The following is a 23358-nucleotide window of genomic DNA, read 5'->3' as shown; positions in this document are numbered from 1 at the left end:
ATTATATCTTTCTCTATTTTGCTTTTGTATGTCCTTCAGCAAAAGGGCTCCATTCAGTATATGCATCATTTGTGTCACCATCCCTCCTCCCCCTGCCAAACAGAAGTAGCAGCCTTCATTTCCTTGCTCTGGAAGAAACAAAAGCTGCACCCCTCACCCTCTCAGAAACCAGATGTCCAACTACTGTTCGCTCCCAATATCATAAATAAAAAAAAAGATAAATAAAATGAGAAAAAAACAACAAAACCACCAACAAAACCTGATGCCATGAGCAGGGATCACATCTGGCAGTTCTGGAAGGAACACGGATAGGAAATGCAGCACATCACCCTGGGACACAGGGGAGACCCATGTGCACGCAGTTCTGTCGTGCAGCATTACCTTGTCTGTGCTGAAACACAAGGGGAAAACACATATCAGCACAGAAGTCACAAGAGATCCAAATCACTGCCTTACAACTTCGTAAACATGAATCTTCTGCAAAAAATCAGATAATAGCTACCTTGATAAGAGATTTTTAAAGCTAGCCTTTATTGAATCACTTCCAAAATAAAATCATTGCTTTGGTCCTTTGCAAGCAAACAAACAAAGAGCCATGACAACAGAATAGCAGCACCAATTTCTCAGATCCTGCTCTCATCTGTGGGTTTGTTGCAGCTTGGCTGTGCCCAAATCACAGGGGAAAGCCTTCTTCCATCAGGCTTCCCCTATCTGAGCCCTCCACAGAGCACCTCCTTCCTTCAGCCAGGTCCCTGCACATAGCACAGCCAAGCCCAAACCAGCCCTGAAAGCTTTCATGGCCATAACCAGGCTCAGTGCGACTGGCAGCTCCAGCAGAAGCCCAGCAGTGACATAAATGTCATGAAAGACATGAGTGAAGGTGACAGCCCGCCCACAGTTACACAAATGAGAATCACAGTGGTTGAAAAGGTGACTGTGGGTGACAACTGCTCTGCCCAACTGTCTGCTTTGGGATAGGCAGCAGTTTTAGGCAGCATGATTTCTAAGGGGTTCCTCTGGACCAAGGCTGAGGCTTTAAAAGAAGAATTATAGAATCACAGAGGTTGGAAAAGACCTACAAGGTCATCCAGTCCGACCATCTACCTATCACCAACAGTTCTCAGTAGACCACATCTCTCAACACAACATCAAGAAGTGGCTGTATCTATGAAGAACAGCTCATTTTCTGAATTAAAGCAGTTGAAAGGTTTGTTTCATCCAGAAGTCAGAGGCAAGGGAAAGAAGAGCAGGGAAGCAAGTTATCAACAGTATGACAGGCACAATGCAACGCACCTGTGAGGGGCAGGAGAGCAAAAATAATACTTTGAGACTGCATCAAATGGGAAAGACATTTGAAAGACTAGAAATGGATGGCCTGCTCAGAAGATAGTCATGAATCCAAGAGTACAACATAAGCCAGGTTCTAGAGACAGAGATCCTTGCTGACCACCCAATCCAACATGGTCACCAGGATTTCTAGCAAATGCAGAGATGGATTTGAGCTTGTCAAAACTTAAGCAGCTGACACGAACCTGCGTCATCACGGACGTGAAACCACCAAAGGACTGTGCAAACATACACCACTGTGTATATCTTCTTAGAAATCCTGTCATGGAGGAGGAATGTTATGAGCACTATAATCTTTAGTCCTTAAAAGCATTTTGGCGATTGCATTTGATGCATATTGAACTCTTTGTCTTTCCCAGCCAAGAAGAGCACATTTAACATTACATTAATAATTTCACTCATTGATCATTAACCAACACAGCACCTGAAATAGCAAAAAAATCCCAAAGCCTTACATAGGCTTTTAGTCACTGTTTTGTGATGCCGACATCATCCTGCTAGCACAGGCACTTATTTTTACAGCAGTGCCACTGAATACCTTTGGGTGACTGGTGCTCCTGGCTATGCATTATCTCACCCGAATGCTAGCACCAGGACTTAGTTGGATCCTGACTAAGTGGTGATGCAGTGCCTGATCCCACGGACCATTTCATCACCAACGCAACAACAGCAAGAAATGTGCTCATCTAGTATCTCCTCCACAAGGAGCATGGCCAAATATGACCCCATCAGAACATCCCTCTGAAATGAGCTTTGACGTGCCCCAGGAACCAAAGGGAAAGGGCTGTTGGGTTTGAGGAATGCACTCAGCACCGAGCAAAGGAAAGATGCAGTCACTGCAGAAAGCACAGAAAGGATAGATTTATGAGTAGCCTTCCTTCTAAGAAAGAGCAAAGGAAGATTGCCTTCTTTCTATTCCTGGCCCTGCTCATCTCAGGCCTGCAGAGCAGGTAGGGTGGTTAATAATATCAGGACTCAACATTTGTCTGGAAACTGGCAGCTCTGTGGGAAAGTGATTTGACCACTCGTGCATCCCTTGGGCCACCCACCTGCCATCTCCATTGGGACACTCAGAATCCAGCCATCCATCTCATTAGATGTCATCCAAGAGCAAAAGGCACCGGAGGTGGGACGTCACCACAGCTGAGGTGCAGAGAGAAATCATGAACCACAGTGGAGATCCAGTTCCTTTCTCTGGGAAGCAGCAACTACAGGAAGAGCCTCAGGGCTTCTTAGTATAGCCTGGATGTTTGGTTTTTGTTTGTTCATTTCTCTCCTTTCAGCAGCTCTTGAGAAGACAGAAAGCCCATTGGGCTTGCTACAGCCTTCACATGAAATATCTTGTCCTTGTATCTCTGGGACAGCTGCAGAGGGGACACAAGAGTTTGCTCCTCCTTCCCCAGGGCACCTCTTGGGAAGAGCAGTACTGCTGGAGGGATTCTTAGCTGGGGGAAGAGCCCAGAGGCTTTGGTACCCAATAGGCCCTTTCTTTGCCTGAGTCAACAGAACTTGCTCCAGGAAGGAGGACAAATCAGCAACCAGCCCTGATCCTTCTTGGGAAAGTGAAAACCTCCACTGTTGTCTGAGCAGATCAGATTTCCTCTCGTTGAGAGGGTCACTGCTTTATTTCAGATCTTGCAGTTCACAGCTCCCACTCAGTTTCGTTGTGAGTTCTCCAACAGAGCTGTGAGACAAGGCAGCTGTCCCACAGCCAGAGACCATCCATGTGCAAGTGAGAGCACCAGAGACACAGTAATGTGGGAACAGCGGATGTGGGAACAGTTGGCTGGAGATGACTTTCATCTGAGATGATGGGGCAGCATTACAAAAATCAAAACATAAATAAGTAAGCATCCCCAAACCTAACAGACCAAATTCATTCTTACAGGATTATGTCTCTCCTTTTCTTGCTTGCTCTGAAGTTTCCTACAGCTGATCTGGAAAGCTCTGTCCCATGCATCCATCAGTGGCAATGGACAGGTGGTGATGGACACCATCCTCATCAGCCTTCTGCCCCATGCCTGACCATGGGGCAAAACCTGCCTTGACCCACCACTATTAGAAAACAGACCACAAGGGTGGGCTGCACACAGCAGCCTAAAAGGATACCTACATTCTCCATCCAGCCCTTGGATGGTGCTTGAGGAGCAGTGTTAATTCATGCAACACACATCAGCAAACAGCAGCTCCGTCACATCAATCTACCCCCCAGCCAGGGCATGGGGAGGGCAGGAACTCACAGCAAGGCAGGTGAGAGACAACATGCAGCTCCCCGAAATCTGGGGGATCCCATGCAGCTGCTGCCTCTCATCCTGCAAAAAACATGGCTGATGGAAGAACTGAGATGCAGGTCTGTATTGCAAGCGATGAGAAAGTTAGAGCTGCCCAATGAGGCACTAAGCATGTGCTGATGGCATAGAAAAGCCTAAAAAAAATAAAAAATAAAAAATAAAAAAGTTACTCCACCTCTATTGAACTTCTCCAATTAAAGTTCCCCAGTCAAGGAAGGGAATTACTCAGTAGGACACGCCAAAATCCACTGAGCCAAAGATGAGCTCCAGACAGGAGAGCTTTCCAAGCTCTGTGCTTTGTAGGTCAGAGGGTGACTGCGATTGCTTCCTTCCCAGTGGCAGTTTTCCTTTGCAGTGAGAGCCCCAGGTCTGGGTGCTGCCAGCTGGCTCCCTCAGGATGGGGAGCAGTGCACAGTGCAATATGGATGGAGGTGACACCACACTGTGATCACAGAGCTGCCCTCCTCTGCAGCCATTTGGTTCTTCAGAGAAAGAACTTATCTGTACTGGGAAAAGGCATTGAAGTAATGCAGCCCAGCAGCTTCCTGCAGAGCTGGGGAGTTCGCAGCCCCCCAATTAAGTTCCTGCTCACATCAAGCTGACTCTGGCTGCCTGCAAGAGCAGGGAAGTGCTTGACCCAGACTGAGGCTAGTCTCTTAGATGGGATGCACCAGCAGTATGGGATAGGGCAGATGTCACAGCATCACTTTCATAGATGAAAGTCAACCTTTGTCCTAAGAACTGCTCAGACTTTCACCCCTACAGCCTCCCCTGAGCAATTGCTGTGGTAGGCAGGGTGCCCACAGACTCCCAGCCACCCCCAGAGCACGTCTGTAATCTAACACACTATTTCAGTTCAAGCTTTTCCTCCCCTGCCCTTCTCCACAGAGCAGGATACACCCAAGCTCCCCCGATTCCCACTAGGGAGAGAGCCACGCTTCATCCTTCCATACCTGACCAACTTCCACAGTTTCTAACAAAATAAAGGCAGTTGCACACTCCTCTTATTTCCCCCAAAGAGGAATAAGGTCGAGGTGCAGCCCACAGCACCTGCAGCTGTATCTCTGGTATATTATTTATAGTTTCGATTGCCTTAAATAAGACTGCTACTCCCTCCTCAAGGATTTGCCCTGGGAGAGGCAAGATGAACAAGAAGGAACATCTTTGGCTCCTTCCCCTAAGAAGGGATCAACTGAGGGCTCATAGAACTCCCACGATTCCACAGGCAGAAAAGGGCTCTGCAGGAGTCCTCTCCTGCCCTGTGGGGCAATGCAAAAATTAAGGCAGGATCCACCTTCCCCATTCATCCCCATGAGAGCCATAAACTTAAATCCCAACAGATGGCACCAAAGCTGACTGGAAATACAGAGGAAATTGCTCTTAATCCCACTTTATTCCTTTTTCCTCTGCTGGTAGGAGACAGCAGGGCACAGGCTTTTCTAACCCCTCCACGTTCCCCACAACTGGGGTGGCGCCAGGACATTTTCCCTATAGGAGCCAGCCAAAAACTTTCTAGATCATGGGCTCACCCATGCTTCCATGTGGAGAAGCAGCTGGATGGAGCACAGACAAAAGCAATGAAGCAGTTGGAAAAGAAGCTTTAAAGAATCCCTCATGTCAAGAAATGTTTACTACAGAAAATATCAGTGGAACCTCATTTTTCAAGAGGAAAAGCCTTTGCTCTGACGTCTCCCATCTGTTTTATTATAGGAGCTTTGGAAGAGGCTGAGATTTCAGAGGAGATGCACGAGTCAATGATTCACTTGGTGGGAGTGCTAAGAGCTTCAGAGCTGGAAAGCACAGAGCAAGCAGGGCAGTCATCATCTTTATGTCATGTGCTGGAGGGAGCAAGGCAAGCAGAGGAGCAAGAGACGCAGGGGGACTGCTCTGCTTCAGGTGTAAGTGCAGGACTGGGAAGTAACATCAGTGATATGATGGTGGTGGGTTGGTATGCAGTAATTTAAAAAAGAAAGCATCCATCCCACTGGTAACAGCTGGCAGCTTTGGTTTGCTATCTTTTGGCTGCTGCATGAGGAACAGAAGAGAATCTGCACAACATACTGACAGCCAAGCGCCCACATGTCCTGCTCATGGGCTGAACTTCATGCCCATAAGTAATCAGCAGAGTTGTTCATGAAGAATTAGCTGTTACTCCGTATGCACACAGCTGAGACCTGCACTCTTGGACCTGAGCAATACAGAATGATTATGGAAGATGCAGTCACAGCTCAACCCTTGCACAGCTGCAGGGGAATTGGGGCAGGTTATGCTCCCCATGGCTGGGAGCTCACACTGTTGAGGGCGAGCATCAGAACAAAGCAAGATTGAACCACAGGTCAGAAGGGCTGGCTGCCTCCAAGACTACAATGCACAAGCTGCTATTGCCAAAGTATCACATTGCCCAGCTCGGCTATTTTTGCCCTGTGAGCAGCCTGCCCATAGCAGCAGTGTTCTGAGAAATGCTCGCCCTGCTTCAGCCTGCTTCCAATCCAACAGCATCTTACCCCCTGGGAGCCGCTCCCAAAGGCTACTTTTTTCTCAGTATTCCCCTCCTGTGGGGGGATACTCTGCAACCTTGCCACTCCTTTGCACTCTCACCTTTTACTGTGCTCTCCTACAAGCCACCAGGTCCCCCACAGCAGCTGCTGACAGAAGAATGGAGCAGTAAGAGAGATGAAGAAGTCTGGCACAATGCAAGGGTTGTGCAAGGCAAGATAAGAAGCTGTGTCAGGAGCTGTTGTACACACGAGAGCTGGAATATTTTTGGAGGATGTGACACCAGCTTTAGACAGCTCAGAACAGCAGAGCACCCCTTCTTGTTTTCCCCCCCAACCTCATAAGTTCTGAAATCTTGGAAGTTCCCCTGGATGGAAAACCTCAGTGCTGTTCATCTGTGAATTACAACTCTGGGGAGCAGCCAGCACTGCACTCAGTACTGGCTCCAGGAGCAGGGTTTTCACAAGTTTACTCATTCTTTTAGCCTCAGCAAAGCTGTTCTCGTAGAATGTTCTTGCAGGAGAGAGCCATCAGCATTTGCACACCTCCTCTTCCAGTCCCATCGTGCTGGTAGGGAAGGTCAGCTCCGTCTTACTCCAGGAAGAAGAGTAGCAGCAATCACCACCAAAAGTTGCCAAAGTAAAATATGCAAGGCAAAAGGATGATTCAAAAGGGGAAAAAAGAGAGCTGGAGTGCTTTAGCACCATACAGACCATATACACCATAATGTAGTCACCTGGAGCAGGTAGGAGCAAGAGAAAGAAAAAGATTGTTCTCTATTCAGAATTGGAGAGCAGAACACTGGGAGGAAACAGAGGACAACTTCACAGCCTGAACTTTGCAGAGAGCTCAAGAACCAACCCCAGTTTCCATACAGCATCAGGACTCCTTTGTGGTTTCTGCCACCCCCTGGGCACAAACACAACACACAGCAAAACCTCCCATCTGGAATAAAAGAGCTTACAGCATCAGCACCTTTCTTGTAACTCCTCTTGCCTCTCAGTCTTCCTGTTTCTCCTTCAGCAGCTTCACACAACCAGCCCCAAGCCTGGAATTGCTCAGCTAACCCCAATACCACTTCTTCACTGATCAATCCCTGACTGCAGGTGAAGAAGATATACTGAGCTGCCTCTCTCCACAGCTGATGGGCATTGGCCACTCATTGAGCTTAAACACCACCAATTTGCACTGACAGCCTCTGTAAGGAGTTGTTTTCCAGGCTCACATATGCAAAAAAAGCAAACAAACAAACAAACAAAAAAACCCAAAAAATAAAACCCAAACCTCCAAAAATGCTTCTGAGATGGATATGTAAAAGCAGAAACAATCAGATGTACAAGATTTATGATCACAGACTGCAAACAAAGGGCTATCAAACAGGCAGGAGCCGGGAGCAGCGGGGGCTCTGGGCACAACCTGTACTAGCAGGAAAGAGTATTATCTGTACAGTGCAAAAATGGTTGTAATTGTTCTTCCTGCCCATTGTTTCTCTCCTTTCAACCCTCCACGAAACCTCCAGGGGTTCTGTATGCACAGCCACAGGAGTCAAAGAGCACTCTGCTATGTTTAACAGCTCCTTTCCCCCTCTAGAATGGACCTGAGGTCAGCAGCCCAGACCTGACATTTCCATGTTTCCCAACCTGAGTGTTCTTAAATCAGCATAGTGCATTGCATGTCCTTCTGCTTAAAACACAAATTTATGTCTATGAGTTCAAGCTGATGCAACCAATGAAGGAAAATAAATACACCCAACTACGTCCTCCCTCCCTGTCTGAGCCTATTCCAAAGATGCCAGATTTCAAACTGTGTTCACCAAAAAGCCATAAAGAAACCAGAGAATGAAAGAGCTCCAGCATTAACTGTGATGTGTAACAGAGGAAGGAATTATCTAATAGTTAACAAAGCATTTCGGTGCTTGGGCATCCATAGGTTGGCAGTGAATCTCTCACAGTCAGCAAAATGCCATCCTACCCATCAGATCAGGATGGAAGAACACACAGGAGCTGGAAGCACTGCTGCACTGTGCTTTAGGGTCTCTGGGAAGACTTCTTTTGGACACCATAAATAAATCAGATATGCATGACAGAGGGGGTTTGAACTCGAACGTCCTGCACCAGTATCTCTTGTTTAGAACTGAGAAATGGGCACAGTGATGGAGAAGCAAGACCCTAAAATGAGGAACCAAATCCAGCCAAGGAGAGTCTGAATCGCTTGGTTGAGATGCAAACAGCATTAGATTCTCCTTCTCATCGAGACAGGGCCTTTAGTTCCCTAAAAAACATGTCACTCTTATATAATTCACAGCAATGTAATTAATTTGAGACAATTAAAGCAGTCAAGCGAGTCCCTGCACTGTGTGCCTCAGGCACAGCCAAGCCAGCTGCAAGGAGCAGCTCATGAGAAGGGCCAGCAAGTGTGAGACAAACGAGTTTGGAAGTGAGCTGCCATCTGGCATGGGTAGCAAAGGCAGAGAAATCCCCCTCTCTGATTAGTGCTGCCAGATCCCACTGATTGCTGGGCACAACTGAGGCATGTGAGGCTCCTGCTCTGCTGCAAGAAGGCACAGCCAGATGTTCAGCAGCACCAATTCCTGCAATGACCTGGGCAGTGTCCCAGCACAGGTCACCAAAAGCCTTTTTGCAAAACACTATGCAATGCCTGTTGCACTGAATCACACACCACTAAAGGCAGGCTGGTAAAACTAGCTGAATCCCACTCAGACCCTCCATCATCCTGTGCAGCAGGTACCCAATATCTCTCACTTGTGTGGGACACAGATGACATGCAAAGCAGAAACTGTCTAAAAGCATCCTGCCAGCCCCAGCCCCATGAGCCCATCTGGATTTCTGACTGCTCAAAGAACAATTGTATTTTAAATAGGTCATGAGAACAGTGCTGGCAACCCGGGAGGAGCTGGACTGTGGGCTAGCGAGAAATCATGGGGTGTTGGGAGTTGGACTGAGAAAGCACTGACCCATTATCATAGGATATCTCGAGTTGGAAGGGACCCATAAGGAACATCAAATCCAACTTAACAGTGTGAGGCAGGACCCAAAACCTGAGGGCAGCACAGGAGACAGTGCAGGTGCAGCTGTAACAGCCGCCCTTGGCCACGAGAGCTCCATCACGCAGCCAGAAATCACATCCCACATCACCCTGATGGGAACAGGGAAGCAACGTGCTCCAGCTCTGCGGGCACAGAAGGGCACTTCAACCTCCTGTGAGCTCTGCATGGAGTTCTGCATGGAGTGGTTTTGTTTGAATCCTTTTTCTATGGTGGTGTTTGCATACTCTGGCATCTATGCTCTGAAAAACAAGGGATGTGCAAGGGATGCTTCTCTCTTGGACTCAGCCACAGAGCAGCTGTGGTTCTGACATCACAGCCCAAACCTGAGAACACAGCCCCCTCCAGCCATGCACAGCCCCCAGCAGCACATTTCGGAGGCGGTTCCCCAGCCCATAAGGGAACACAGTGTCTCGAACAACAAACATTTCACAATGCCCCCAAATGTGCCATTAAAGGACAATTAAAATGTTCTGAAGGCACCAGGACACTTAATGCAGCAGTTTGGCAGTGGCAGTTTCGCAATGACTTTTTTGCTGTTGCTGTCCTAAGATTTCCCATGATATGGTGCAGCTGGGCTCAGCCCACACTGGGAAATCAGGAGAGATAAGTGCAGCAGTGAGGCCATCCAGGAAGGATGCTGTCATCAAGCACGCAGAGGTGAGCTGAGGTGAGAGTTATGCAGCACCAATGGATGCAATGGGGCAGAAATGCATTGCTGAGGCTGCAGCCAGGCAAAATTCCCCCTGCAGAACTTCACTTCAGCTCTGGTCAGTGCTGGGGGCTGTCCTCAGCTATCCCGTCCCCAAGTCCCCAGTGCCTTGGGTTTGCTGCCTCCATTAAGCAGAGTGTTACACTGGATCAAATCATAGCAGAGAAAAATATTTCAAAGCAATATACACACTCTCCAAGAGTGAAACCAGGCATCTTCCTTTTGCTTTCTGCCTGGGAATTATCTTCATCACCAATGGTACATTTCCAGGAAAACTTCCCTCTGGTGTAAAATGCCTGTGGCTAAATAAATGCCACATCCTTCTCACCAAAATGATAACAGAATAAACATGACAGCCCTTCCTGTTGCTGTGTCAGCAGTCACACGGCCACCTCCTTGGTGCTCTGCTGGGTCCATCTCTACCACACATATCTCATTTTCAGTGACACACCATAACCCATATTAAGGGACTGTCTCACTTTAATGGCGACACAAATGCTTTCTGTCCTCAGGAAAATCTCCCCAAATCCTTTCTAGTTCCCAGCTATGAGGAGTGGGGCTGAGAAATGTGGACCAGCATCCAGGAGGGAGCAGAGTGGTGGAGGAAGGAAAAGGACACCTGAAAATGCAGAAGCCAACCCAAAGCAGCAGTGCCAACAGCACGGCCAGCAGGCTGGGACTGGGAGGTGCTGGGCAAGATACAAGTGGTGGTGAACAATGGGAAGACACTTTTGTTTTTAACATAACATTGGGTTTTGATCCACAGAAGGGCTTTCTCTGAACACGGCTGACCTCATCAGGGTTTTTCTAGTGATTCCTTCGAGGATTTCCAGAATGCTATTGCAGTTGTTTCCTAATCTTGAGTGCATTCAAACAAAGAGAATAAAGATTCCATGTTCTCCTACCCCAGTGACTCTCAAAATGCTGTTACAATGATGATAAGATTATAATTGGTGCAGAGACATGTGAACTGTACGGAGCCCAAACCCTGTTCTGTGCTGCAGAGGTTCTCCCTGAGCTGCTGTGCTCTCCCTGCCTGCCCCACGCACCCACCCTCTGTGCAGCTCTGATGAAAAAGCTTAACGAGACTGCCAAGTAAATGACACACGAGCCACACTGCGCAGTGCAAAAGGCTGTCAGAAAAGCTACCAGCTCCTTTCCAGAAGTGGCAGCCAGCAATGAGCACTGCCAAAATTGCTGTAACCCTGCTGAAACAGCTTCAGCGCTGCTAAAACCTCTCCAAGAAGTGACTGAAGCTGAGACCAGCCTACAACTTTGCATGGGCTGTCACAGCAGGATCCATCCCTCCCACCACAGACAGCAGCGTCTGGCCAGGGACACGCTTGGCTGAGACAATCCACAAGCAGCTGTATTAATTACTGATGTGAGATAATAATAAAAAAAAAACAACACCGCTGATCACAATTTCCTCTAGTGGTATAAAATGCATGCAACCTTATCTCTGCGCTCCGCGTGTCCTGGGTACTTTGTCTTCCTCACAAATCTCAGATCCAGCACGCAGGCAGTTACATGAGAGTTTCTAACAGCGGCAGAAGAGCAAAGAAATGGGAAAAAATACAAAAGGTGGAACCAAGTGAGTTACAGTGCATGCATGTAGCTGGAATCAGTTAGGGGGAGATCCCAGAAAGCAGTGCTGGAACTGGTGAAAAATCACAGTGCTTGGTATGGCCGTGTGGGCTGCATGTGTAGATACAATGACGGGCAAACATACTTGGCAAAGCAGATTGACAAGGTTAAATATATTGCAAATAGGTTCTTGTTTCCTTTTATACAAGGACTCTTGGTATTATTATCATAAACAAGTACATCAGACATTTGTGAATCATTGAATCATTAAAGTTGAAAAGACCAAAAAGATCATTGAGTCCAGCCGTCAACCCATCACCACCATACCACTAAGCCACGTCACTCAATGCAACACCCACCCTTTTCTTGAACACCTCCACTGATTGTGACTCCACCACCTCCCTGTGCAGCTGGGCCATGCATCACCACATGGGACAAGCATTACCTGCAAAACACCACATCTCTACTTTGCCCAACTGCTGGCAGAAGGTTTTATGTCCAGACATTACCAAGTCCCCATCACACACAGCTTCCTCAAACACAGGGACCTGAGGCTTGAGGGAAAACCCACACTGTGGGGAGCAGCCCATGGCCACATTGTTCTGGGGAGCACTGCAGCCTGGTGTACCCCGTAATGCTCCCCTATGGGCAGAGGGCAGCTTGCAGCGCCCCACGGCAAGCTTCAGACCTCACAGCAGTCCTAAAGCTGTAACTGCTGTGTGAGAACATAGGTGATCTGTGAGATCTTAAAGAGACACCCAGTAGCAAAGGGGTCCTGGGCTGATGGAGCTTAGAGGTGAATGCTCTCCCTGAGCAATGCAGCTCTGAACACGACGTCTGTGTAAGGGATCCTGGATGAGTGCAAACAAATCAGTGATTGCTGCCCCCAGAGTCTCACTTTCATGCAGAGCTGCCAAGAGCAAAGCAATACTGACTCTGAAAGTACAACTGAAGTTTCACGTTGCAAAAAAAAAACAACCCAACAATGAAAACCAGGAAGAAAGGAGACCAAAATGCCAAAAAATTCAGTGAAGTCTCAAATGAGACACTGAAAGAACTCAAATGCGTTGGCTAATTTTGAGTGGCTCTTTCACTGGTGGGCACAGACAGGAAGACTGAAAAAAAAGCTGTTTGGAGCTCAGCTGGGAATGTGAACATCACATTTACATGTGTCCCAGCCTGTAAGAGTGGGATTTAGATGCAGAGGGATTTAAATGCAGCAAGAAGGGGCTATAAGAAAGGAAGGGACAGACTCTTTAGCAAGGTCTGTTGTGACAGGACAAGGGGAAATGGTTTGAAAGTAAAAAGGGGGGGATTAAAACTGAATATAAGGAAGACATTTTTTACACCACGGGCAGTGAGGCAGTGGCACAGGTTGCCCAGAGAGGCGGTGATGCCCCATCCCTGCAGACAGCCAAGGTCAGGGGATGGGCTGTGAGCACTGATGGAGCTGTGGGTGTCCCTGCTCAGGGCAGGAGATGAGATCAGGTGGGCTTTAGGGTCCCTTCCAACTGAAACCTGTGGCAGAGGATGTTGTCTGAATGGTTAAACAGACCTGGTCCATATCTCAGAGAGCTGCTACCTCTGTCTGATATTTGCTCTGCAGCTCCTTGCTGTGTTACCAATCCCACTGGCTGGGACTCCTGCCTATAGCTCTAAAAACATCTCACAAATGTGAAAAACCTTGAAACTCAATGCACCGGAAGATGAGAGGACGCAACGATCTCTGTTTTGCAAATGAGAAAAAGAAGAGGAAGAGGAGAAGCAAAACTCTGATCACAAACAGCCCTGAGCCAGGGCTGTGAACCTGACACCAGGACGTCGCTCTCAAACTGCTCTCCAGGCACCTCCTCTGATGACTCCAACAGCACTCAGATGCTTTCCAGCACTGGGGAGCTCTGGTTGCTCTAATGGCAGCCCTGGGGGCACTGATGTTTCTGATATATCAGTACACCACTGTGATGTTTTAGCGAAGATTTGAACACCAAGAAGAACCTCCAGGTTGGAAATAACAGATCCAGGGGAGAGGTGGGTTGGCCAGAAGCTTTCCCCATTGCTTTCCCCTCTCTTCTGCCTGGTCAATAATCACCCAACAGGCACCCTGATGACAGAGGAATGCTTCATGAATTATCTTTACACCAAGATTTTCTAGGAGAGAGTAACTAAAAACAAAGTTAGAGCAAACCCTCAGAGCAAAACTCCCTTTTATTGGGCTGTTTCGGGTGAGGATTTAGGGCTCAGACAGCCCTCGTAAGACTCTCTAGTGTGAAATCTATTTTCACTTGCAAACTCAAGTCTCCCCACAAAGATTTGCTCCAAACCCAAGTACTCACGAGGTGTAAAGGCCTGGATTTCAGAGAGGCTCAGCACCCTTCCCAGATGCCACCACTGTCACCTGGGCACTCTCCCAGATCAGATTCATGCTACAAGAAGCCAAGAACTTGGACACGAGATGCACCGAAAGCACCCAGACTGCAAAGTGTAAAAGGCATACAGGTACTAGAGAGGGTCAGAGGAAGAAATGGCTCTCAGTTTCCAATGCACAATGGGCACAGTGGGCACGTCCCACAGCCGCATCCAGCAGCAACCTTCCTGGGAGAGGTGGCAGCTCCTCGTGTCCCATACAGAAAGCAGTTCACTGCGATTCACGGGGCTAAATCAGGGAACCAGGAGGAAGAGCAATCCTGTGGCATGCAGGCAGCCAACCCGATATTCAGCTGCTAGCAAAATAATCCCTAGCTCAGCTTCAGCATTCCACAACTCCAGCCCCTTCCTTGCACTGCAGTTTTTGAGGTGTTTGGTGGATCTTGCTCAGTCTTCACCTTCCTTGAGGACTGCTGGAGAACGGCAAGGAGCCTTAAACCACCTGGACAGCATTTTGTTCTTGCCAGCCTGACATGTCTCAGGCGCTGTTGTGCGTGATACCACCGCGTGGATTCATTTGTGAATACACCGTCCAACCCAAATAAACTTTGGCTTCGTTTTGGAATTGATCTCTGAACAGAGGAGCTTGGCTGTTTCCGTGGGCAGCCGACCCTCCTGCAGGATTTTAACCCTCCCCAGCCCAGCTGCTCTGCACAGGCACACCGGCTTTGCTCATGCAGGGTCAGATGCTTGTGTCCTTCTGTGCAAGGTGAGGAGGAGCGGAGCAGCTCTTTGTGTCCCCAGCCTTGCAACAAACAGCACCGACACCTCGCATCCCCCATGTGGGGGGAGAAATCTCAGCAAGCCCCAGCTATCCAAATGCTGCTGCTTTAAAAAGGCTCTGCTGGCTGCAGTCAAAGCCACGCTATGCCTAACGTCACCAAGTAACAGAAATAGCAGGCGTGAGTGAAGGGAGGAGAATGAGAGTATTAAGAGCGCACAGATTTCAAACATACTTGGAGAGGCAGCACGCTCCCTTCCTGCCACTGCCTTTCCAGATGCGACAGAGCACGGGGATCTGTTGCTGTCTTCCCATGAAGAAGGATTCTCTCTCTCCTTTCTATTTTATTTTTTTTAATTTTCTTTTTAAGTTTCAGCTTTAAGACTACTAGATACGCTTTTGCTTTGTTTCTTGTAGGAAATTTCATCTGCCGGATTTAAAAGCAAGGTTTGAGCAGGAGGAATTCCTTTATCTGTGTAGCTACTGGAACGTGCATGGTGTCTCTGTGTGCTGATAACATAGAAGAAAATGCAGGAATGGCTGAGAAAATTGCTTAGACCGTAAGGTGCTTTGAATGGCTGCTTGGGATAATGAGCTCTTTATTGTGTGTGTCTGCATGTGTGCAAGTGTATGCATGCACGTACGAGTGCAGCAATGGCAGTGACTTTAAAGCGATGCAAGGTTTCCCCAATTTGCTTAATTTTCCTCCTGTAGGAGTGAGGATTTGCCTAGCTGTGGGCTCTGCCTGCAGCCAGCTGGAGTGTCTGAACTGAATTAGTGCTGTAGTGATTTTATGAATGAAGTGAAATGCAGGCTCAGAGGATGAGCAGAGCGAGCAGGCACGGTGTGGGAGCTCTCCCCAGCAGGAGCTGGCACATCAGGGACCTATGCAGACGAGCACAAACCTGCTACAAGTGCCCAGAGCACAAAGTAAGGCAGCTGCAAGAGGCCAGTGCTTAGGTCATGGAAACATGCACCTGAAAACAAGCTAAAATGAATCCAACCGCATCCAAGAGCTGCGGGTGACTGGTGTTGGGTTCAGCTGGAGCATCCCATGCAGAGCCCTTCACTTCCAACCAAGCATGCTGGTGACTGTGTGGCAGAGCTCCCTAGCATCTGTGCCTCCTTCTTTTGCTGCCAGCACAGATTGTGCATGAGCACTGATGAAGCAGACAATGAGGGGGCAGCTGGTGCACGGACTGGCTGGCTGCACACACCTGAAGCCAAGCAGGAGGGAATGGCACAGCAGTGTGAAGGACTGGGGTTTGCTGGCTCTCAGAAGGCTGGGATGTTGGTGAAACTGACAGAGACTACCTCAGAGAAGCAGCTTCCCAAAGGATAACTGAGCACTGCCTGACCGTGCTTCTTCTCTTCCCTTCCTCTTATCTGCACCCAAGGCATGTGGGCAGGAGACAGGCTCTACGTACTGCTGTTTTCCCTTTTTTGCACCCCTCTCCCAACTGTTAAGCAAGAAGAAATCTCTCTGTGCTGGACCGTCCTCTTTTCTGTAGACTTATTTCATGACATCTCCACAGTAGCCATTGCCTAGTAATGGGATGAGGAGAAAATCATACAAGACATGAAGAGGATGAACACTGCCCATCCTCAAGTGTTACAGTGGTCACTGGTGGGGGATGTCTGTGAACCATGGGCAGCTGGAGGAGGGCCCATGCCTCCAAGGAGCAAGCAGGATGAAGAGCAAAGGAGTTGGAGTGGATGCGGAGGCAAAGGGACACCAAACTCACTTGGAACAGCTGGAGAAGTTTGCAAATTCCCCTGATAAAACAACCCCAGCCTGCCCCAGGGAGCAGGCAGAGGGATGGCTTTGCCTGCAGAGCTCTGCAAGGACAAGGCAGTCCAACAGCTCCTCTGTCCATTTGCTTGGAAAAAAAAATGCAAATCTGAGCTGTGTAAAATTCGTAGCACAAATGTTTCTGTGTGCAGTGACCTTTAGGTCGATGCAGACTTCTCATATGCCTTAAAATCCTTCCATTTCAGGTAATTCTGGTGCTTTTCTCAAGCAGCTTTGATCTCCCTTTGCCTACGGCCAGAGCCAATACAAACTCAAAGCAGCACAGTCATGATTTGAACAGTGCTGGGCTTAAGTTAGCCAAATGCTCCCACATGCAAAGAGTGTCTGCCTTCCTGCAGCAGTCTCTCACTGCACTGCATGGGGCTTTTCAGGCCCATCCACAAACTGGACTGTCCAAAACAGGGCACTATGCATGGGCACACAGACATCTGTGGGCTCATACTTACAGAGCATGTGAAAAGAACTGTACTTACACACATAAAACTCACAGTGCAACCCACAACTTGCACTGCAGATGGAAAATGCCTTTCCTCTCCATCACTTAACAATTTGAAACTGCAGGTCACAACAGAGCAGAAGCTCCTCATTCAAGAAAAGCTGTTCTGTGAAAGCACTGCAGAAATACTAGACTTTGAGTTCACTGTATGAAATAGACAACAATCTAGCTGCAAATGGTAAATACAAAGTTTGCCTTCCCTATTTTGGAACTTGGACTCCTTCGTGTTCAGAGCTTAGCAAAGAGCTTATCAGCAATTGTGTTGATGAGTGATAAGTTGTCACTATGAACGCAGGGATGTTTTTTTCCCCAGCCCCAAACTAACTTTAAGGATTGCAACAAATGGTTTCCAAAGGTCCACACAATCTCTTTTTCTCCTTTCCAAGCACACTGCAAAATGGCATTCCTCAAAGCTGTGTTCTTGTAACAATGGCATGGGCCTTGCAGGAGTGGCCTCAGTGCAGAAAACTTTTGGTACATGCAGAAAGTAAAGGCTCAGTGACAGGTAACTTCTGAATGACAGCCTGTGTTGCTCTGGCAGATTTCTAATTTGCTGATTTCTGATGTCTTTCTTCTAGTGGAGAATGCAGACCTTCCTTACACGAGACCTCGCTAAAAAATGGTTCGCCATCTTCCTTCAGTCGCATTTCTAAAGACAGAAAGAAGAGCTTCTCAAGAACCCATGGCATGAACAGACCCTCAGGCATCACAAGGCCAGGAGGATGTCCCTGACTGACGAGCTGGAGAGCCACTTCTCTGCAACCCCCTACATGGTGACAGACACGAATGAGAGCAGCCTATTCCGAATCAGACCCAATGCCTCTGTCAATGCCACTGGGGAAGGTGCACCAGCTGCTGGTTCCATGGAAGACATGATTGCCATCTGCACCATTGGGACGATCCTGTCCCTGATGTGTGTGATTGGGGTGACAGGCAACGTCTACACCTTGCTGGTGATGTGCCATTACTTGCGGTCGTCTGCCTCCATGTACATTTACATCATTAACCTCGCGCTGGCAGACCTGCTCTACCTTCTCACCATCCCTTTTATTGTTGGGACTTACTTCATCCAGAAGTGGTACTTTGGGGACGTTGGCTGTCGCATCCTGTTCAGCCTGGACTTTCTCACTATGCACGCCAGCATCTTCACTCTCACAGTCATGAGCACGGAACGCTACTTTGCTGTGCTGAAGCCCCTGGACACAGTGAAGAGGTCCAAGAGCTACCGAAAGGCCATCGCTGTTGTCATCTGGCTGGTGTCACTGCTGCTCACTCTCCCGATGCTCATCATGATCCAGCTGGTGCAAAGGGACAACAAAAGCATCTGCCTTCCCACCTGGAGCAAGCTGTCCTACAAAGTCTATCTCAGCATCCTTTTTGGTACCAGCATCGTGGGCCCAGGGGTGATCATCGGTTACCTCTACATCCGATTAGCAAAGATTTACTGGGTGTCACAAACAGCATCCTTCAAGCAGACCAAGCGGCTGCCGAATCAAAAGGTGCTCTATTTGATCTTCACCATAGTGCTGGTGTTCTGGGCTTGCTTCTTGCCTTTCTGGATATGGCAGCTCCTCTTCCAGTATTATGAATCCTTCACGTTATCCCCCAAGGTGATGAAGAACATTAATTATCTGACAACCTGCCTGACCTACAGCAACAGCTGTATCAACCCCTTCCTCTACACCCTGCTCACCAAAAACTACCGGGAGTACCTGAAGAACAGACAGCGAACCCTCAGCAGCAGCAGTGGGTACTTCCAAAGGAGGAATCGATTTCAGAGGATTTCAGGGAGATCCATGTCCACAAGCAGTCAGCACTGCACAGAGACGTACGTTCTTGCTCACGCTCCTTTGGGAAACAGCAGTGCCTGAAGGTAAAAAGCATCTCCACGAACGATCGATATTGATTTCAATGTTGCTGTGATTTAAAGTGTGCGTTGTAAAGGCAAAGTCTCAGCAGCTCCATGATGTGCACACATTTAGTTCAGAGGCTGTGCCATATTCTGTTTTCATTTCCTCCAGTGCCTGCTGCTGATTTGATGCTAGCAACATTCAGCTGAACATCTCTAAACGGTCTTTCGCTTTTCATCTTTATATTTTATAGTGTGTGTCTCCTCAAGTAGCCATCAGTAATGAAAACCTGTTATAGGGCCAAGTTTTTTAATAGTATCAGCTGTCTCACAGAGTTTAGAATTATGTTATCTCATGAATGGCTGTCATTTGTTCTTTTTAAAGCAGTGATGCTAGATTGGTACTTGTATGAGAGCTGAAAGTGATGAAATAAAGACAAAGCAGCTGACACTTGTGACATGCAATCCAGTTTGAATCGGCGTGGAACTGGACAGTTTGGATGAGGAATGTCCAGGGCTGTTTGTCCTGGTTTTGGTCACATTCATGTTTATTCTGCTCTCTCACACATGCACTGGGCTCACTCCTCCACTCATGGCTGTAGCACAGCAGCAGCACACTGTTAGCAAGACAAGCTTCCCATGACAGTGAAAGTCAGGGGACACTCAGCATCCCTAACACACTGACCCCAAACACAAGCACCCATGGAAGGAGCATCATCCACCCCAGACAAACTCTTCCTTTCCCAGTATATCTGCCTTTTTCTCTTCCCCAAGGATCAGGAGCCTCAGCTTTTGTTCTTCTCAGGGCACCCACTAACAAACTTCAATACTGAGGGACCAGAGCTCTGTCACTGGGTCTGAAGAGGAAGGACAGAGGGAGAAGTGGGGGCTGTGATCTGTAGTGGGCAGAGCTGTGCTAACAGAAGTCTCTCATAACCTCGGTTATAAAAGTGCAAGTTCCCTATTGCCAAGATCACTTGCTCTGTTCACAGAAGATGGTTTTGATTTACTGCTATAAGATGTGAATGCAGCCCTGCGTACACCAAGAACACTTTAACTTTCAGTGGTGACAAAACATCATTAGTACAGATGTTCCCTCTGTGATGGTTGGTGCTGCCAGCACCCACACAGCACTGCTCTCCCACATTAGTCATTACCTTATTAGCAAGGACAAAATGCAATATGCCATATGCAATATGCAATGCACAACCCTAACCAAACTATGGGATTAGATGCAGATTAATGCTCAGGAGCAAATTCAGAACCGCAGTGCCATCCTCCAGTGTGCAACAAACTGCTTTTGCTTATACAGGAATTGAATTTAGTTTTTAACTTAAGTTTAGGGAAAGCTCCCATGAGTTGAGTACTAGAAAGCAGAGTGCATCTTTTCTAAAATCAAAGAGTGAGAAACAGAGGATGTTTCAGCTCACCCAGCATTACACATCAATAATGGTGATGCAGAGCAGTTACCAAAAGCTGCAGAAACAGATCTGTCACCAGAGTCAATCAGCCAACCCTTTGCCCCCAGCAGGACTGCTCTGACTGACTCCTCCAAGCCCACCACAACCAAAGCATCCCAAAGGAAACATTTGCAACAAGTCTGCCATTGCTCCATATCTCAGCCAACACCCTAAAAGCAGCAGGAGCAGAGCCCCATTGGAGGTCCTGCTGTGCCCTGGGACACAGCCTCACCCCAGGACACCAATCCCATCCCCAGTGCTCATTCAAGCCCTGAGCTGTGCCCTCAGCTGGGGCTGGCTTGCCAAACCAGCACCACAAAAGCAAGAGAAAGGAAGACACCCACAAGTCAGGGAATGATTGCAGGTGATGTTCCCATTGACACTGGCTCCCCTTTGAAAGATGAGATGTTTCATTCAAGCCTTTCAATTTCCACCCCGGGCTGTTCTTTTCATTTTATTCTGTTCCTCCTTCAAACACTCACATCCATCACCACTCAGTGCAGGCAACAATAAGGAATAGCATTCCAAGTTTGCAGGTAAAGGCAATGCTCTGACAATTCACAAGTAGGCTCTGCATCCCCTGCTAATGTGATGCACCAGCATCACCCAGACACCAAACAGTCTTGTCCCTAAAACCAAAAGATCTCTGAGTATAAGAGGTTGAACACATGCAATAAGTGAAGTCTGAAGGAGGAATTGCCTTCTCCATGAGGCAGATAAATTGCTTGGTTAATGACAGCCATAAAATAATTATTTCTCCTTGCAGAAGACTATTACCAATCACAGCACCAAGAGCTAATCTTCACCTCATCTTTATATAAACAACCCATAGCAATTTGAAACGATGCGTGTGCACCCGCACCCTGCCTGCTCTCTGCTTCTTCACTGGTTGCAACCTGACATCCTGATGTCTCTCACCTCCAAACCCCAAGACTCCAAGACAAACCCCACTACTCCATGCCCACCAGCTGAACTGCAGCCACCAAAGGTCAAAATTCTTTTTTTTTGGTCTGTTTAAGCTAGGATGCATTTAGAACCGCCTCGAGACTGCAGGAAAATCCAGCTGTGAGCAAACCATAGCATCGCATCCATAGGGCAGTGCCTGCAGTGCTGTGAAAGGTCGGTACCCACTCTGGTGGCTGAAACAGGCAGGAGCTGCAGCTGGGCCCAGAGCAGCTCTCAGCTGGGCGCTGCCTTCGCCAGAAAGGGATGACGTGTGCGTACTGAATTGTCTCCTTTCAGCCTTTAGGAGGCAAAGCAGCACAATTTCTCACTTCAGGTTGAGGTTTTCACTCCCCTGATTGCTTACGTTTAACGTTGAAACACCTCCTCTTTGTTTTGTCCAAACCACTGTATTCTTACACAAATCCCATGGGCAGCCATGCCCAGTGCCACTGTCCATCCATCCAAACACTGTTTGCATCCCAGTGCTCCTAATTTGCACTCAACGGTACTGATTTAGGCGTATTAAAAATGTGGTGGAATCAAAATAATTGAGGTGAGAGCACAACAGCAGACAACAAATTGCTCTGCAATAATAGAGATGTATATCTGAAAGCAGGATCCAAAAGGAGAGACACAGCAAATTGGGAGAAGGAGAAATGAGCAGATTTGATGCTGATTCCAGGCTTCCCAGTGCAGGAAAACTGAGAGGCAAACGTTGAAGAAAAAAATCAGACATGGTTGCATGGATGGGAAGCAGCAGATAAATCCATTGCTGATATTAAGAAAGAAACTCATATGAGGAAAGCGATATTTTTATGCCCACTGATAGACCCTTTCCTAACTTTTATTGCTCAGGAACATGCTGGAGCTGGAATAGGCAGCAGTTATGTGTTCAGTAGCAATGCAAGAAGCAAACAACTGTGCTAAAAGACATCAAGAGCAAAAATTCTTTAGTCCATCCCAGCTACTTCTCTCTTAAAACATACATTTCCCTTCATTTATCACTCCTCATGATACTGCAGCACATCAGGCTGTCACATGCTGTCACCAAAACGGCTTCACTTCCTGCAGCCTGTGCTTCAAGGAGCCCAAAATGCTGCAGGACAACACATCACCCAGTGGGTGACACTCACCAGCCGAATTCCCCATGCAGTTTTGCCCCCAGGATGCAGCAATTGGCTCACGCAGTAGATGCAATAACCATGTTAAGATTAAGCTAAGTGCTTGGCTTTATTCAACTTTCCCAGGAACAAATTCCCCATCACCATAACCACTGTTAGAGATCAGGGGGCCCAGCAGTCAAAGAACTCAAAGAGATTTATATGCAAGCTGAAGGCTCACTTCTAAATCCAGTCTTCCCAAATGTTTATCATCTGGAAAGCCATCTGTCTGCCAGTAGAGCTCACGCTTTTGCCACAGGAGAAAGTGCAAATATCACAAATTTGGTTTCAAGGAGCAAAACGCTCCAGCATTCAACATTTTAACTGTCATTAGATTTAATTACATGACAAGTAGCTGCCATAACTAGCTTAAAGCTGTCTATAAGGATGACAAAATAATGCTGTAACAGCAAATATATACAAAATCAGTGAAAGCAGCTGCTTCAATAATAGAGGTGCCCAAAGCAGAACAGTGTTCAAGGTGCAGCCTCACCAGTGCCCATACAGAGTGATGATCACCTCCTGCTCTGCTGGCTGCACTATTGCTGGTACAAGCCAGGACGCCGTTGGCCTTCTTGGCCACCTGGGCACACAGCAGGTTCATGGTCAGATAAGCATCAACCAACACTCCCAGATCCTTTTCCTCCATGCAGCTTTCCAACCACTCTGCCCCAAGCCTGCAGCGATGCCTGCAGCTGTTGTGATCAAAATGCAGGACCCAGCATTTGGTCTTGTTGATGCTCACCCCATTGGCCTCAGCCCAGCTATCCAGCCTTCCTATCCTCGTGCAGATCAGCACTTCCTCCCAGCCTGCCGTCATCTTGCAGGAGAGTGGCAGCAGGCAGCTACGTGCTTTGGGAACCAAACCAGCCAAGGTTGCCTTTTGCAAGGAATTCTGATTGCTTTCAATTATTGACTCCACTGCACAAATCTGAGCACACGTGGGCAGCAGCAGCAGCGTGGCTCCAGCTTTTCCTGTGTTTGCATTTATTT

General features: G+C 47.9%; 2 protein-coding genes across 3 annotated transcripts in view; one reads left to right on the top strand and one right to left on the bottom strand.

The window, feature by feature from the left end:
- The window catches only part of LOC125702238 (uncharacterized), a 34034-nt gene extending 26821 nt beyond the window's left edge, over window positions 1-7213 (bottom strand). Inside the window, exon 1 of one of the 2 annotated variants that reach the window (XM_048965241.1) lies at window positions 7110-7213. The gene's annotated coding sequence lies outside the window, so the exon portion shown is untranslated. Of the gene's footprint in view, window positions 1-7098 lie in introns of both variants that reach the window. The other variant, XM_048965242.1, reaches the window with a different exon arrangement.
- A 7662-nt stretch (window positions 7214-14875) lies between these two features.
- Window positions 14876-19221, top strand: UTS2R (urotensin 2 receptor). Its single transcript, XM_048965065.1, has 2 exons — window positions 14876-15089; window positions 17530-19221. The coding sequence occupies exon 2, from the start codon at window positions 17674-17676 to the stop codon at window positions 18820-18822; it is 1149 nt and encodes a 382-aa protein (XP_048821022.1). The 5' UTR covers window positions 14876-15089; window positions 17530-17673; the 3' UTR covers window positions 18823-19221.
- Window positions 19222-23358: the final 4137 nt, after the last annotated feature.

The sequence above is a fragment of the Lagopus muta genome, chromosome 18 (genome assembly GCF_023343835.1).
Source record: "Lagopus muta isolate bLagMut1 chromosome 18, bLagMut1 primary, whole genome shotgun sequence".
Lineage (NCBI taxonomy): Eukaryota > Metazoa > Chordata > Aves > Galliformes > Phasianidae > Lagopus > Lagopus muta.
Note: the sequence above shows the minus strand (reverse complement) of the source record. Positions and strands in the feature narration are given on the sequence as shown.